This window comes from Gallus gallus, chromosome 27, assembly GCF_016699485.2.
Source record: "Gallus gallus isolate bGalGal1 chromosome 27, bGalGal1.mat.broiler.GRCg7b, whole genome shotgun sequence".
In the NCBI taxonomy this organism is placed as follows: Eukaryota; Metazoa; Chordata; class Aves; order Galliformes; family Phasianidae; genus Gallus; species Gallus gallus.
In genome coordinates, this window is record NC_052558.1 from 2,388,368 (window position 1) to 2,402,942 (window position 14,575).

Sequence of the window (14,575 nt, forward strand, 5' to 3'; positions counted from 1 at the left end):
ATAATCTATTTCTATGACTGTCAAGGTAGCAACTTTCTGAGGACTTGGCAACTTCCTACAGCAGAACATTCCAGCAAAATAAACAGTTTTAGGAACTTTCCTGGAACTTCATTTTACTACTTAGCCTAAAGCATTATAGTTTTTATTCCTATGTAGGCAAAACAGTAATAAATACCTAGCAAAGAAAGCTCTGCTACTGTTTTCTGAAAAGCATGCCTGTGCCATGGTGTTCATCAGGGTTTCTTAGGGCAGCTGTGGCTGTTGCCATTGTGGATTCCTTGAGGCCATTGGTGTGTGTAGATTAAGACACGGTGCCATTCAGCTGGCTAGGAAGTGGCTGAGTGTTAGGACTAGGATGTTAGTGGGCTGTGAGGTCTGGGCTCAGAGCAAGCAATCAGAGAATCAGGGAATGAGGACCTTCAGATGCCTTTGTGTCCTCCTGCTGACGCCTTCTGTCAGGAGCTCAGCACTGACTTACTGTGGGAAAGTTTGTTGAAACCCTTCAGTTGGAACACGTTTTGGAAAATGTTAGGAAGTGTTTTTAGTTCAGGTATTGGAGTATTTAAGTCAAAACATTCTTTTGGTTTTTTGGGCCTTCTGCTGCTTTTATTGCAACTCTCCCTAAATTTATTTGCTTGTGTTTACTGCTTGAGGCGGTATTCTTTAAGCCAATGTACATAGCACGTTTGTATCCTCTTCCATGGAAGAAATGTATTCAGTAAAGGATATTTTTCTCTCCAGGAACGAAGGCATTCCATTACAAACGTTTAGTTGAATAAATCTGAGATTGAGTATTGTGTTTTGACAAACCAATTGCAAATGCGCCAGAGATCGAGAATCCCATGATGATTAATATCAGTTCAAGAATTCCTTGATAAGTAATACCAATTGGAGTTGGAAAAAGTAATTACTTGAGAAAGAGACATTCAGATGTGATTGGTTGCTTTGTTTGAATGATTCAGCCATCTAATTTGATTGTATTGTCAGATATATGTCTGATTTCAGTGTCTTTTTTTCTGTTCTGGTTTCAGAATTATCCCATTTGTCCGTCCTGTCCGCTATGAAGATGTGCAACAAAAAGTGAAGACAGCCTTTGGCCAACCTCTGGACCTCCGCTACGTGAACAATGAGGTACAGAGCATCGTTGTCAGTGCTCAAAACTTGTAACAGGCTCTCTAGCTGATATCTCCTTTGTCCTTTCAAATTCTGTGCTCCAGAGGAAGACATGCTGGTAGTGACAGAGGATCACACTGATGTCAGTGTTGTACGAACATCAGCATCTCCCTTCTTCCTGCTGGGGTTATCTGGGAGATGCTCGTGGGGAGCATGCGTTTGTCTCTGAGGAGCTGGGTAGTTTGTGCTAACAAGATGAAGTATTTTAGGATTTCTCACTCTTTCCCTACTTTTTTTTTGTTGTGGTTTTGCCCTTGCTTTGTTAGAGACTGCATCCCTAACGAAAGAGATGCCAAACCTTGCTCACCAGTAGAAGCTCAACAAAAACAAAAGTGGTTCTTCAGTGTTAACAACATCCACATTTTGAGTTGTGAGTGGGGTGAGACCAGAGGGTGTCTGAGGAAAATTTCATGGGATTTTCCTAGCAAGTTTTAAATTCCTCTTTGATTCCCTCCTTTCAAAGTCTCAATCTTCCCTGTATTAGTCTCTTAGGTGAAACCTAGCTTTCAGCTGATCGTTAGATCTGGATTCATACGTATTCTGAGACTGTTGTCATCAGGGAGGCTGGGGCCTGACTCTGACTTGTTCTTGGATAACTGCCTAAGGGAAATTTGTGTAGGGTCAAGCACAGCTCTGACGGTGTGGAAGGAAAGCCCTGAACAAAAAGACAGTGGGAGAATATTGTGATGAAAGCTCATGTATGAATCGAGCAGTGAGAATCCTATGTTATACTCTGATTTTATTTTCATTTTTTATGGTTTCTTTAAATTCCTCTAATGGAAATAGATTTATTTTTGCTGTCCTTTCTAATGTTGGGGTTTTTTTGTTTGTTTTGCAGCTTTCTATTCCTTTGAAAAACCAAGATGACCTGGATAAAGCAGTAGATCTCTTAGACCGAAGCTCTAATATGAAAAGCCTTAGAATATTACTGCTTTCTCAGGACAGAAACCATGTAGGTAACAACTTCTATAACTGCAACAAAATGAAGGTTTCTACCCTCAAGTCTCTGAAAAGTGGTAGTGTTAGCCAAGAGTAATAGGAATTAGTAAGATCGCTTTGCTTCACAGATACACACATGAATATATTTATTCTCTTTGTTTTGACTTACCTCTAGGGTTTGTTCTGTGAGTTTTTTGTTCTTTTTTTAGCCACCCACAGCAGGTGTTTAGGGACTAAAACACTGAAAAGAGATTTTCAAGCTGTAATTATGAAGGACGTTTTATGCAGAGTACCCAATGTGACTGTATGCAGAAAACTCATAATGAGTCTGGTTCACAGAGAGGGATTTTTTTTTTTTTAGTTTTGATTAATGACACAGTGTCAAAACTGCACATAATTAGCTTGTCTTTAAGAAAGCACAAGTTGTTCTTGATGACAAGCTATTAGCACTTTTATTCCGGATGGGAAGTCTCCTGATGATTTTTTTTTTAGCTCTGTAGCTTACTGCTTTGAATCCAACCTTACCGTATAGAAACTGAGTTGCTTTTAAGCTCATGATGGCATATAAACACCTAAGATGAATTTGGTTGTGTCTTGATTCGCTGTCCTGGATCATAAGGGGCTGTGACTGTGAGTTTCAATGTAGTCTGCACTTTTCAGCAGAAAATACCGTAACATGAGAAGTAAAGGAGGAGTGGAAGTGTTTAGGTTTGTTTGGTTTTTTCTTTTTGAAGTTAATGTCAAGCTTTTAAAGCCAAAGTCCCCGATAACTTAAGTATTTTATTTGCAAATTGTTAAATTCTTTTGCACAGCTTGACACAAAACACTGCACTGTCTTGAAAGCTCTGCTGATCGTGGCTTGTCAATCTTGAGTGTGCATCTCTGTTCAAGATTGCAGGCTGTCGGCTCAGGCTCTTGGAATAATCACACCTGTAATTCTTAGAGCTGTCAGGAGAATAAACCCATTTCTTGCTATTTTTGAAATTGATAATCCATGTTAGTAGACAAATAAACATCTTCAGGTATATTAGCAGCAGTTTCCTAAGTGTCTGGGTGCCAGAATCTGGAAGGGGATGGGGGGGGTGATGCTGTTCTTTGTCCTGTGCCCTTTCCCTGAGCGTTTATAACTGGCTGTTCCAAGGAGAATGCTTGGCAAGAAGACCTTTAGTCTGACCTGGTGTAGTCAGACTGTTCTGTGTTGTCAGGAAACGCTCTGCGAAAGGTGGCCTCTACTGTTGGTATTACACAGTGAAACAGCCCTCTTAATTTCAGTATCTTAAGGCTACAAACCAGATGTTGCGTGATACTATCTGAACTTTACATAAGCAACCAAAACCTTCCTACAGTAAATACTCAGCAGGTCTCATCCCTGCACCAGCCAGTAGCCTGTGCTGTGCTGATGCCCTTTCATTAGCTGTTTTTTCCCCTTTGGCTCAAAGCAGAAACAAACAGTGAAGTCTTCACTAAGTGCCACTGTTTCCCCCCTCTCCTCCGACTTCCTTTTCGTCTCTTAGTTGTCTGACAGGAGAGTTCTCCATGTGATAAAGCAAAAGCCCACAAGTCTGAAGGAGGATTCTTGGCTGCATGATCTCATCCCACTGAGGGAGCGGGAAGCATTATTTTTCCTGAAGTACAGGATGCAGATTTTGTTTTGGTTGTGCTCTTTTTCTTTTTCTGGGGATGGAAAGGTAATGCCACGACTTTGGCACTAATACGTGTGTAAACCAACTTAACTTTACAGCAATAGCTGTGTGACTTGTACTGAGAGCCTGTGTTTGTGAATATTGTTTATATTAATTTCCTTGTGCCTCTTGCTGTGGCTCACGTGTGCTCTTCCTTTCATGAAGAAACTCAATCCTTTGTCCTTTCTCTCTGTTTGGAAACTAATGGGAAGAACTGGCTGAGTTGAACACCCAGAGCACTAAAGCCAGACAGTCCACATAAACAGTGTGACCTATAGCTCCTGTGAATGTACTCCTGACAGGAGTTTCTGCAATTTAAATCAGGCTCCCTCCTTACTGGGTGCAAAGGTTTTTGCTTTTTGAATGATTAGCAGTTCCAGACTTCTTTGATGTATGGCCTCACATTTCATTTGCCAGTCCTGTTCCTATAACGTGCCTCCTTTCACTGCTCTGTTCTGTTTTGAATGAAATGAAGGCACCATAGAGAAAGGATCTTTAATTACATTATGTCTGTGTAGGTTCAGGCAAGGATGAAGAAAGCATTCATATTGGTATCTTCAAACTCTATGTGCTCTTAAAGTCTTGTGTTTTTGCTTAGGCTATCTGAGCAATCACTGCACTTTTAAAAATTGTAGGGTACCGAGTTGATAGGTAACTGCTTCTGGAAGAGTGCAAAATTCCCAATTTATCTGTGCTGGCTGAAGTGGCTGATTGAAACTGTAGGTTCATCCGTGATCTGAGCTCCTTTCCCATTGCTTTCACAGGTAGCTGCTAATGGCAGACAGCATTGAGACTTGTAAATCTTCTGTTTGGTTTGAGGCTGGAGGGTAGTATGCTCTAGTTGTTTGACTGCTGTTTCCCAAAATAATTGCAAAGCTTCCTCTTCTGCTGCCTTTCTTGTTTGTGTCCTGTGAAGTAATATGAAGTAATAATACACCAGGCTCAAGGACTGATTTTCAGCTACTTTCTTGATACTTAACATAATTATGTTTTTCAACTGTAGCCAGACTGCTTCAGCTCCACAGTGTCATTTTATTTTGTTTTTATTTTACCCAACAGACCAGTTCTTCACCCCATTCTGGACTGCCCAAACAAGTCAGGATTAAAACCTCCCAATCAGTGGGGGATGTGAACACACCCTATCAGCAGCCAGAGCCCCGAAGCAGGCACCTTTCTGTCAGTGAGTATTTTTGCCACTTCGTTTTTGGTGAAAATGTTCTTTTGGACAGTAGTATTTACAGTATAGAGTTGATGAAAGCCATGAGAAAATGAAAGGTCATTCTAGGACAAGGCGGTTCATGTTCAAAAGCTCTTAATACATTTGTAATAGAAAGTTTCAGAGTTCCTTGCTAAGCTGTTGAACAGCTGAGGAGCTGCTAAAGGGGATGTGCTAAAGCCAGATTCATTGAGGTTAGAAATTTGGAAAGCTTACGTGAGCCTGTTAAGCTTTTGTATTTAGGTTGGCAATTTCACTTCATGAAATCTAGATTTGATTTTTCTTTTTTTGGAACCTGTACTTGTTCCTGGAATGGAGTATTTTACTGGGAGCACAGGAATTGCCACTGCTTGTCCTACCCACTGTCCTCCCTGCTGAGTTCCCTTACCTTCTACTTGTAATTACCACATCAGCAGCACACAGGGCAAGTAGGACAGGTGACTGAGACAGCTGCACAGAAGAGAATGAAGAGAGTCAGTGATATGTAATTCTGTCTCATTTCCTTTGTGTTTGTTAGCTTAGTGAGTTCACGTTAAGTGGGAAGGTCCATGTAAGACTCCTGTACTGTAAATCTCACCCTGTAAGTTGACAAGTGTTATCAGTTCTCTTAACTGTGTGCGTGATTTTACAGGAAGAGCTTTTTGACCATATGTGTACACCTTACAAAACACAGGATGCACCACATAGTGCATTGGTTTAGAGCAGCCACAAGCATGCATTTTTATTTCCATGGTTTCTACCTGTGGTAGATTTGGCTGAGCTGCCTGATTTCTCTGTGGTATCTCATGGTATAACTGTGAAGTACTGTTCAAATCTGTGGTTGAAAAATGCTCAAAGCTATGATGGTTTTATATGAAAAACTAAAATGCCTGAAGCTCCTGCAACTTCATGGTTTAGAGTCGTCGTGTGAGACATCAGTAAGCTGTGAAGGAGCAAGAAGAAGGTGAGCAATAGCAGGGATCTGAGGGCCAGAGCCTGAGGTGGTGGTGTGTGGAAATGACTTTTGCCTTGGAAGTGAGAAAAGCTGAAATTTGCTGGAAGCAGGAGCAGAGTGTGGTTGCATTTGTTAGAACAGCTATTTTAGGGCCTGTCAGACCCAGTGCTGCAGATGACAGGTGCTGCAAATCACGAGGGCAGTACCAGGAGCTGGGAATGTCAGAGCTGTTTTGTTTCCAAGTTCTACACCAGCTCCCTCTACGGAGGAGGAGTACTTCAGTTCGATTAACTGTAACCTTCAGTCATGATCTTAACTGGGTTTTAGATTGATGTTTGTGAAACAATTGTACTGTCAAATAACAAGTGCAATTAAATTGGAGCCAACAGTCTATCTCCATGCTGGTGGCTCTAAACTCAAGTCAGATCCACGCTGTTGTAACCAAAGCATACTTGAGTGGAAGCTCAGTAGAGAAGGGCGTAAGACCTAAACCAGTAGCTCTCTGTACTAGATTTGTCTAGCAAGTCTGCTTGCATCTTGTCTAGAGTCTGCTGATCCCCTTTTACACAGTTTACTCTTATGAAGTAGCAAACAAAATAGAGAAGTGCAGAAATCATCAGGAATAGGTCTGAAACTGGTGCAGAAAGGGTTTTCCCATCCATTATAGTCTGATGGTTAATATGCATAGAAAGAGCAACATTCCTTGCTCCTATAAGGAAAGCAGTGGTATCCATGCTTTTCTGAACACCATGTTTCTTTTTTCAGACAGATTCAGTGCCAAAAGCATTTCATTTTAAAAAATCTTGCTCTTTTGTTGGCATGCTAAGGTACCCAAATAGTGACGCCAAAGCTAACAGACCATACTGAGTGTCTGTCGTGGGTAAATGGCGTAGTAATAAAGGGCCTCTTCTGTATCCCTGTTGCTCTCTCCTCTTATGCCAGCTTATGGACGCTTTCTGATTAGCCTGTCATCAATTAAGAAGGCATTGGTTTTATTTTCTGAACATGTCAGAGTTTCAGGCTGCTCCCTTATTAAGAGATCCAGAAGGGTTCCAGTTCTGTTGGAGGTCTGGTGGTAATTTGGCAGTAGCTCAGCCTTAAGTTAGTTCCCTCTTCCTCCTCTTTTCCTATCTTTATTTTTGGAGAAAGAATGTACTCCTGTTTTCCAGTGTTTCAAACAGAGATAATTCTCTATTCATAACACATCGTGAAATGAAAGCTGAAAGCAGCATTCAGCAGAAACTGTTTGCATGCAGAATATATATCTGTGTAGTTCCTGTCTTCTCAAGTGGGCAGGCCTCGAGCCTGCTGTCACCAACTCAGGGGAAGTAAAGATAAGTTTTATTATGAAAAAAAAAAAAAGAGAGAGAGAGAGAGAGAAAAAATAGTTGCTAAGCATTCTGGCAGCACTTGTGTTTTTTCCACTCGCTTCCTTTGATATACATTGATTTAGTGCCGACTTCCTTTTCCTGCCCAGCGATGGTGGCCTTTCCACAATAGCGGCTGGGCCGCTGCCAGCGGGACGTGGGCTTCCTTCAGCCGTGGCATTGGATCGGAAAGAGTGAAAGTATGCTCCCGTGACTCCGTGCAGCCACACAGCACACTCTCTTGTTTATCCCCCATGCAGTTGGCTCATGCTGTCACGTGAGCCCTACGGAGCTACTCGGAAAATCAGGTGGCAGCTCCCAGCCATAGATGGTGTTTTTGTGTGCAGGCCATCTTCCCCTCATGCACCCAAAGCCATGCCAGCGTGTTTTTCTCTCTTCATTCTGCCCTCTGGAAGGTGTACGCGAGGTTTTCAGTTCGCTGCTGCCAGTGTTTGCCTTCACTCTTTATTATAATAATTTCTGTTGAAAATATTTTTCTTGGGAGAGTATTTGCTGATCCTTACCCATCTTTCCCAGCACCTGAGTACACACACTTAATTAAAGACAGTGTTGTAAAGAGCACGGCTTGAGAGCTGATCTTCAAACTCTGTCTCTGACTTCATGGGTGACCTTGGGTAGGTTGGCTGGACCACAGCGTTTCTTGGAGCTCACATTTGAACGCGCTGGGAGCTGCAGGTGGATAGGTTGCTGCAGAAGAGGATTTTATATTCCTTCCTGTTTCTGGTGTGTCATCTTCTTTGAGATCCACAAGGGAAAAACAAGCCCCAGGTGTTACATTTCTCTCACAACAGAAACTCCTTAGGCAGGACCAAAACAAATGAGTAAAATGTTTTTCTCATCTTTTGGCCCCTAAACACACACAGTGTCCATCTAGCTATCTCATCTGATCAAGGGAAATTGCAGAGTTGATCTCCGTGTGTTCTCACCCAAGCTAGTCATACTGTTTCAATTTCACAGAACAAAACCAATTGTAGAGTTGCTTACAAAGTTGACAGTCCTCCCCTGGGATGTTTGAGTTTACGATATCAGTATGATTAGCTGAGCTGATGATAACTAGGAGAGAGAGTTCTGGCATTCAAAGTAGGTGATGAAGTTATAGCCAAGGCAAAAGGTTTGTTGCCCTGACAAGTGATTTGTTTAGTCCGTGTGAGCAGTGCAGTGAAGTTCATGTCCCTGTTAGAAAGCCAGGAGTTCCTGAAGTCCTCTGCCTTCCCTGAGGTACCAAACTTATGCCTGGAGGGTTGAGCAGAAGAGGTTAGAGATAAGTAACTGTTCTGTTAGGAGCTTCACCAGCAGTTTTCTTGTAGTGTATAAAATGGTAGCACAAGTGCTCATTCAGTATTTTGCTTTTTACATCACACCTCCTGGTTCCACTTCTATCCAGACTATTATGCTCACTCCAGAATTGCTGCATTCATAGAGGCCTAGCATTAGAGGTGAATATTTGGATTTTTTGTACACATGCGTCGTCTCATTTCAGTGATCTCCAAAATCAGAGATGTTCTTCTTTCTGGCTCAGGTTCCCAGAACACAGGCCGGAGTTCACCACCTCCTGGGTACGTTCCTGAGAGGCAGCAGCGCATTGCTCGGCAGGGTTCCTACACCAGCATAAACAGCGAAGGCGAATTCATCCCCGAAACCAATGAGCAGTGTGTGAGTATGAGCATCAGGCTAAAGAAAAGTAAATCCAGCTGTTGAAGAGTTTGCTGCTGCTCTCTGGGCTCTCTTTTTCACTCCTAGAACGTTCAGTAGCTGTAGTTGTGTTAGCAGCTGCTGTTGTTTCCTTGTTCGTTTATCGATGACATGGATAGTAGGATTGAGTGCACCCTCTGCAACTTTGCTGGTGACACTAAGCTGAGTGGTGCAGTGGATGTAGTAGAAGGAAGGGGTGCCATCCAGAGGGACATGGACAGACTTGAACAGTTGACCCACATGAGCCAAATGAAGTTTGTTAAAGCCAAGTGCAAGGTGTTCTGCCTGAGGAAGAGAAGACTCCAGGAGACATCACTGCAGCATTCCAGTACTTAAAGGGAGCTTATAAACAGGAAGGAGAATGACTCTTTACACAGGGAGATAGTGATGCTGCAAAAGGGAATGGCTTTAAACTACAAGAGGGAAGATTTAGGTTAGATGTTAGGAAGAACTTCTTTACCCAGAGTGTGGCAAGGCGCTGGAACAGGTTGCTCCAGAAAAGTTGTGAATGTTCCATCCCTAGGGATGTTGATTGGATGGGGCCCTGGTGGTGGCAGCCAGCTCACTGCGGGAGGTTGGAACTAGATGATCTTTAATGTCCCTTCCAACCCAAGCCATTCTGTGATTTACCATACATCAAACTTGTTTTTAGATGTGTATGTTCAATGCCTTTGTTGAGCTGCCAGCGGCAGTTGTCATGCATATTGGTCATTGTCTCCCCACCTCTGAATGAACCCTGCAGTTTTGGTGGTATTACACATGTATGCTCAGGTTTCCTATTATCAGGCTCATGTTGACCCTCTTGCATTTGAAACTGCAGTTTCCATTCAGAAAAGTAGGAAGTAAGGCCAAAGGGCAGCTTGCAGGTGGAGACAGCAATGCAGTAAAACCAGCTGAGGCACTCTGTTCCTGAAGTCACTTGGGATGAAACCCAGCATGCTAGTTGGTTTACTTTCATTTTCACAGCAGAGTCCTTTATCACCTAAACCAGAGCAGTGTCTCTAATTTGATATGTGCTTAACAGTTTATGTGGAAGACAGAGGAAAAATGTATGTTCTAAATAGCTTTAGACTTCCCTCTTTAATTGGACGTCCTCCAAGGGAGCAGTAGTAGACTCTAATCATCATGCACAGCCTTTTTTAGGCATTAGACTGACGTTGCCATGTGACTTTTTTTATGTTGCAGATGCTTGACCCTTTAAGCAGTGCTGAGAACTCGGTGTCAGGAAGCTGTCAGTCCTTGGACAGGTACAAATGTATGGGCTGGTAGGAACTTATGTGCTTAAAGTCAATGTGCCAGTTGTACTTACACAAAAGTTTGTTTTCCATCTCAAATTTTCTTGGAGAGATCTAGGAAATTATTTCCTACCTACAGCCCAAAATATTTCTTAAAAGGAACTTACTGCATTTTAAGGTGGGTTTATTTTCTGGCAAAAACATACCCCAACAAACTGGTGCTTCAGTAGCTCTATGTTATAAATACAGAGTTCTGAAGTGTGCCGTCTGTGTGGAGCCTAGACTCAGAGAACATCTGGCTTCAAGGTATTTAAATCATTCAGACAAGGCTCTACTTGTTCATTAAAAAAAAAAAACAACCTATTCTAAGGTTACACAAATATATCATTACATTAGATTCCAGTGTTCTGCAAGATACTGTATTAATTCCAAAGATAAATGGGGAGTCTCTTTGCTGCTGCTGATAGTCTGATGGTCTGGATGTTTCTCTTCCTTTCCTTTGCTGTTGCTGGTGCCCATCTCATGCAGGTATTAGGAATAGTGCTGCCTTTGAGTATTTAAAGTGTGCATGTGAAAGGATATGAATTTTTAAGTGCTTCACATTTTAAAATTAATGATTTGAAATAACCTGAAATTCATAAACTGAAATGTCCTACCTGTGTTTACATATGGACCCTCCTAAGAGAAGTGTTCTTTTACAAAAGACAAGTTATTTGGTGGAATCTAAAATCCACAGAATTGAATTTCCCCTCCTGCAATCTTTGGTTTCGTGGGGGAAGGAAGGGCACTCAAACTGAAGCTGTTGGTGAACAGCCGTAGGTCCTATTAACTTGAATAGTAACTGTGGCTTTCCAGCACATGTAATTTAGGACTTGTGCAAGTTTTTACGATTTCCCCAAGCTGATTCCTGTAGGTAGTGTATGCCTTTAAGTTGAATGCTTGAGGTTTGGTTTTGTATCCATCCACATCCTCCACATAGTTTGTCCAGTCACAAAGAAGCAGTTACAGTGTTTGAAGGAAAGAAAGTTTCCTGGTTGTTCCTTGTTGGTGTGGGTATCATCTGGGGAAACTGCTGCCCTTTGTGTAGTAGGAAAGGAATCTCATGTGGGAGCCTAAAAGCTGTATAAGGCTCACTCCATTTGCACTGGTTTACAAACGTTGCAGATAACACGGCTCTGGCACAGTTTAAATTAGTGTCATCTCTTAAAAGATGCTAAAGGCCTGCTGCCAAACAAGGAGCCATAATTAGGCTTGCATTGAGGAGTCCTGCTAATCAAGGAGTAGCGTGAGGGATCAGTATTATAAGCAACATTTGTGGCTAGGCTCATCTGCTGCTGGTAGAGAGGAAAGTGAACAGAAGTTTGCATGACAGGAACTCCTACCCATCATCTAAACCTCTTAGGACAGCAGTCCCCATTCTCTGCTGCCCCATGAGCCATGTGCTCCAACCAGTATTCTGTTTTGCTCTTCCTCTTAGCTTTGGATTTAACCTTCCACTTCACATGGCTGCAGGAAGAAGCACTGGGTCTCAAACCGCAGGCCAGAAAACCACTGAATAAGTGGCACAAATTGAACAGAAAGGATGACTGCCCACATTGGGAAATAGTCAGGGGCTCAGCCTGATTTTGTTTTAACATGAAATTATTGCAGGGACACTGATTTGAGAATCACCGCTACTGATGTGCAAATGTATTAGCTTGTGTTTTAAAGTCCTTGTAGGTTTCTCTCCAGTAGCCAGCAAAACTTACTCTTGCCTTCTTTCTTTAATAGTCCCTCTTTTCGGAAGTCACGGATGTCAAGGGCACAAAGCTTTCCTGATAATAGACAGGAGTTCTCAGGTATGTCAGTGTCCAGTATGAAGAGTACTTGATCCAGACATGTTCTGCTGTTTGCTGGCTAGCCTCCATGTTTGCTGCAATGATAAAAATGGAAGAACGGGGGATATGTTGATGGGAAAAACTCTGAGGTTATTTATTTCATACATCTTACTAAAAATTCTGCTGCCGCAGGAAAATTCTGTCCTTAGAAAACGTGCTCCTTTTCAAAGAGCCTCACTTTTCTTTTTGCATCTGCTTTCAGACCGTGAGAATCAGATCTATGACAAAGCGGGGAAAGGTGGGACCTACCCTCGGCGCTACAATGTCTCCATGCAGCACAAGGACTACAATGATGGTGAGTTGCTATCAGACCTTCTATTCCAGTCTTGAAAAAGAAACTGGAGCAATGGCAACCTCCAGGGACAAGCAAAACTCCTAGTTGAAGAGCCTTGGAGTGCCCTGGTCCTTGCAGGTAGTGCTGGAGTTATTGCAACCATGCGCGATGCCACATTTTCAAAGGCAAGATCTCTTTGTTTGCTTTGTGCTTACTGCAGGCATCCAGGCTGATCAGTGAGTGGTAGGGTTGAGCAGTGCTTGAATGTATTCCTACCTCAAGGATTCATTGTGCTTCCTAGTTTGCAATGCAGATGTGCTTCTGAGTCTGTAAAACGAGGATACCAGTGCCTTACAGTCACATCTCTGCTAGTCAGTCGGCTTTATGGAAATTAATTTCTCCAGGTTCTGTAAGAGGCACAAGTTCTCACAATCTCCATCTACGTTTTTTATTTGCAAGTCCAGGCATCTTGTCTAGAAAGTTATTCTGTGTGTGTGTGGTTGTTAGCAAGCCTTGGTGTTTGTATGGTAGCCTGTAAACCAGATTTTTGCTATGGAAGGCAAGTTCTGTAAAGGTCTCCATAAGGCTGCTTGGAAGCAGTGCTGCACTGAGTTCATTGCAAAATGTCTCCTTTCTGCTTTGGGGGAGTGGTCCAAAGCAGTGATGAACATCGGATCCGTTAGATTTATGTGCGTTGTCTGATGAGCAGTAGATTCTACTTCATGGGAAAAGAAAAAACTTTTTTTTTTCTATCATTCTCTTCATTGCTTACCTTCTGGCCATTACTATCCAGTTGTAAGGATGTTATTTGGAAATGTTACTGTTTTTCTCCAGGTCGGAGGACGTTTCCCCGGATACGGCGTCACCAAGGGAATCTTTTCACTTTGGTGCCTTCAAGTCGTTCCTTAAGCACCAATGGGGAAAACCTGGGCCTGGCATTGCAGTACCTGGACTCCCGGGGGCGCCTGCGGAGTGCTGACAGTGAAAATGCCCTTGCTGTGCAGGAGAGGAACATTCCCACTAAATGTAAGTGATCACCTTGATGCTGGAGGAAGACTCCTGGGGCTACAGGCAAGAAAGTCTGTTAGAGATGGACTCCAGATCCAATTTGATCACAGCTGGATTTTTAAGAAGCTATTCCAAACCACATATTTGTGTGGCTCTGTTTTAAGACCTGTCTGACTCACCTGCAAGAGGCTTTTTTTTCCCCTCAGTTGAGTTCATTTAGAAGCTGGTGATAATCCTTAGCCTAGCAATGTCCAGGAAGGCAAGTATTGCTATTAAAGCTTCTCTAGATCTGCATAACCAAGCTGTTTTCTGCTGCTTCCTACTTTGGTTGTAAGATTTAACAAATCGTATTACAGCCCACAGTAATATGAGTGTGTAAGAAAGATTTTGGGAGTTTATTGTGCTTGAAATAGTTCAGCAGTTGTCAAATAAGAATATGTAATCTTGCACTGGGAACTGGCCTTTCCTTTAGAAAACACTGGAAATTCAGCTAAGAGATAAAAAGGTGTAAGCTGATTGATCTAGATGAAATACAGGATTCTGAGAACTGCCAGACAAACTTATTTTCTGAGTACATTAACATTTATAGTCAAGCTTGCATGTTGCAGTTACTTTACTGGTTAAGGACTGCATTTATTTCACTTGCTCCGTGGATAAAAGATTTGCTTCTATGTTAATAACATGCCTGAGTTGCTTTCTGGGGACCTTTATGTTATTAAAAAAAAATAATAAAAGAAAGAAATAGAGCATAAGTCATTACTAATGAACTTCAGCCATTCCATACAGTAATTTAAGGATCAAAATAAAGACATTAAGCCAGCAGAGTAAGCAACATGCTAAAACACTGACTGGCAGTAAATCTAATTAAATTAGACATGGCAAAGCTAATCCCTGAGCTCTTCTGTGTTTTCACACCATCCAGATGGTTGGTTCCTGTTTTTGTTTTTACAGTTTCTTCTTATATACAAAATAATTGGATGCACTGCACTGCATGTGTCTGGTAGTGTCATTTTCAATGTTAGTTAAAGCAGTGGTCTTCGAATAATATATCTTGTTATCAAGAGCAGTCTGGAAAATGGGGCTCTAGACTTTCTGGGTCAGGAGACTGCCACTTGTACAATAAGCTGGGCAGCACAGCAGAACAATGAGAGCTCATA

General features: G+C 42.2%; 1 protein-coding gene and 1 long non-coding RNA gene across 4 annotated transcripts in view; one reads left to right on the plus strand and one right to left on the minus strand.

Annotated features, from left to right (window-relative positions):
• Window positions 1-14,575, plus strand: part of MAP3K3 (mitogen-activated protein kinase kinase kinase 3) — a 39,350-nt gene that overhangs the window by 11,987 nt on the left and 12,788 nt on the right. For 2 of the 3 annotated variants that reach the window (XM_040653252.2, XM_040653250.2), the window contains exons 5-13: window positions 1,032-1,131; window positions 2,012-2,125; window positions 3,627-3,800; window positions 4,854-4,974; window positions 8,852-8,985; window positions 10,210-10,271; window positions 12,030-12,097; window positions 12,339-12,431; window positions 13,245-13,436. In XM_040653252.2, the coding sequence (XP_040509186.1) occupies window positions 1,032-1,131; window positions 2,012-2,125; window positions 3,627-3,800; window positions 4,854-4,974; window positions 8,852-8,985; window positions 10,210-10,271; window positions 12,030-12,097; window positions 12,339-12,431; window positions 13,245-13,436 (1,058 nt within the window). The remainder of the gene's footprint in view (window positions 1-1,031; window positions 1,132-2,011; window positions 2,126-3,626; window positions 3,801-4,853; window positions 4,975-8,851; window positions 8,986-10,209; window positions 10,272-12,029; window positions 12,098-12,338; window positions 12,432-13,244; window positions 13,437-14,575) is intronic. The other variant, XM_040653251.2, reaches the window with a different exon arrangement.
• Window positions 3,795-13,259, minus strand: LOC121107676. The gene is made up of 3 exons (XR_005841954.1): window positions 13,183-13,259; window positions 5,399-5,460; window positions 3,795-4,702 (listed from the first exon to the last, which is right to left on the minus strand). It is a non-coding gene; the product is annotated as an uncharacterized LOC121107676 (long non-coding RNA).